Source organism: Rhizopus microsporus (assembly GCF_002708625.1).
Source record: "Rhizopus microsporus ATCC 52813 unplaced genomic scaffold scaffold_44, whole genome shotgun sequence".
NCBI classification, from domain to species: Eukaryota; Fungi; Mucoromycota; class Mucoromycetes; order Mucorales; family Rhizopodaceae; genus Rhizopus; species Rhizopus microsporus.
In genome coordinates, this window is record NW_019671959.1 from 13,155 (window position 1) to 15,596 (window position 2,442).

General features: G+C 22.0%; 1 protein-coding gene across 1 annotated transcript; it reads left to right on the forward strand.

Annotated features, from left to right (window-relative positions):
* Positions 1 to 368: 368 nt before the first annotated feature.
* RHIMIDRAFT_304613 (uncharacterized protein) lies at positions 369 to 1,916 on the forward strand (the record flags this gene model as incomplete). The annotated part of the gene is made up of 1 exon (XM_023614452.1): positions 369 to 1,916. The coding sequence occupies one exon, from the start codon at positions 369 to 371 to the stop codon at positions 1,914 to 1,916; it is 1,548 nt and encodes a 515-aa protein (XP_023460952.1).
* Between the last annotated feature and the right edge of the window lie 526 nt (positions 1,917 to 2,442).

The following is a 2,442-nucleotide window of genomic DNA, read 5'->3' on the forward strand; positions in this document are numbered from 1 at the left end:
GAAAACGACTTACCAAAGGGTCACTTCATCTTTATGCAAGACAATGACCCAAAGCACAAGTCCAAAATTGTGATGGAATGGCTACGTAATAGTGAAATAAAGGTCCTGGAATGGCCAGCGCAATCACCCGACCTAAATCCAATTGAAAATATCTGGCCTTTGCTCAAGTATCGCTTGTTCAAGCATTATGACTATCCACCAGTAGGTATACATGAATTATGGGAGCGCACCTCAAAGGGGGTAAATCCTTATTTTTTGTTTTTTGAAAAAACTAATGTTCAAGTTTTATGATAATAATTAAAATTAAACCTGATATTTTAAAAAAATTTGCTCTATTTATAAAATTGAATTTATAATATAATATAAAAATGACTATTAATACTTCACTTGAAGATGATATTAATAATGAAGTAAATAAGATTATTATTAATAATTGGAGTTTTTTGGATTATAATTGGCCTATTATAAGTTATGAATATAAGCATAGAACTGAAATAAAACATATAAAAAATATTAAAGAAATTAAAAAAGAATTAGTTAAAAAATTAGGATATATATCTGTATTTTTCTTCTTAGTTGTTTTATACACTAGTAAAGAATATCCTGCACCATATTTTGAAGTAGAAAAAGGGTTATTCTTATTATATCATTTGGTATCTGGGGTATCAGGTATAGATATAAATAAGTTTCTTCCACAAAGTAGCTTTCATAAATATTATAAAAAGTTTTGGATGGATGAAGATAACTACAAAAGAATAAATAAAATTATTAATGATTCATTAGAAAATATGTTTTCTTCAATAAGATTAAGAATTTTATCTTCATATAAACATAATCCACCACTTTTTAAACACGTAACTTTAATTATTGATGGTCACGATTCCAGAATTAACTATGTTGATACAGATATAAAAAGAGAAAGACTATTTTCATATAAGTTTAAAAAAAATGGAATAAGAACACAAATAATTTCTGATATTAATGATATGATAATTTATATTTCAAAAAGTGATTTTTGTGCTGATAGTTCTGATGGAAGCATGTTTTTAAATATGAAATTATATAGAAAAATAAATAGTTATGATGTTTTAGCAACAGATGGTGGATATACTTTATTTATAAACCAATTAATAGATTTATCATCTGAAAAAGGATTTAATCTAAATAATAATAATTTTATTTATCCTATACGTAAAGAAGTTAATTTAGATTTATCATCCGATGAAAGGCACTTTAATGATGTTTTTGGTAGTTTTAGATCCAAAATTGAAGCACAATTTTCAGATATTGGAAATAAGTTTTTAAGATTTAGTAACAGTAACTCAACTGCTAAAATAGATAATATTAAATTTTATAATTTGCAATTCAAGACAGCTTGTTTGTTAAAAAATATACAGAAATTTGTAGAAATATTTAATATTAATATACAATCACACCACAAATTATGGGAATCAGATAATTTTGAATTTCCTTTTAAAGAAAAGTTAATAGATATTGTAATTAGTAATTCTATGGAACAGTCAAAAAGAAAAAATGAAATGTTAGAGTTACAAAAAAGTTTTTTAGAATTTTCAATTGATACTAATATGATTATTGATGAATTTAGTGAAGATAGTAATAATGATAATAATAAATTAAGTTCAGATGAAGATGTTCCTAAATTTAACGAGAAAAAAAGAAAAAGAAAAAAGAAAGGAAAACAAAAAGTTATTAGTATTGATAAAATTAGAAATATATCTAAAAATAATTCATATGAAGTTGAAAAAATTGTAAATCATGTATTTGAAAATAATAATTATAAATTTTTAATAAAATGGAAAGATTACAGTGATGTAGATAATACTTGGATTACATTAGAACAATTTAATGAAAAAGATATGTTAAATAAATATATGAAAGAACATAATTTAGTTTAATATAAAAATTGTAATATTCTTTTTTTAAAAAAATTAAAACACATTATTATTTATATTAAGCTTTTTGAAACATAAAATCTATTTATAACTATTTTAATTTCTGAGTATTATTTTAGGAATAAACCTATTTCTACAAATGGAATTCTAATAGAAGTAGAAAAAAACTTTTCAATATATTAAAAATAGATATTTTTATAAATACTATAAATAAATAGTCTGTTAAAGAATTATATGTCAATTCATAAAAATATAATAATTATTATTTTATAATATGAAAAACATAAATAGACATTAACAAATTTGGATAATATCTATAATTTAAATTTTACATATTTTTTATTCATACATAAATTATAACATTGAAGTTAATAAAAATTAATTGATTTATATACATTTTTAATAAAATTATTAACATAAGCATAATGTTTATTCCTCAAAAGTATGGTACGAAATTACAGCGGAAGAGTGCCAAAAATACATTAAAACAATGCGCATGCGATGTTTAGCTGTTATCGAAGCAAATGGT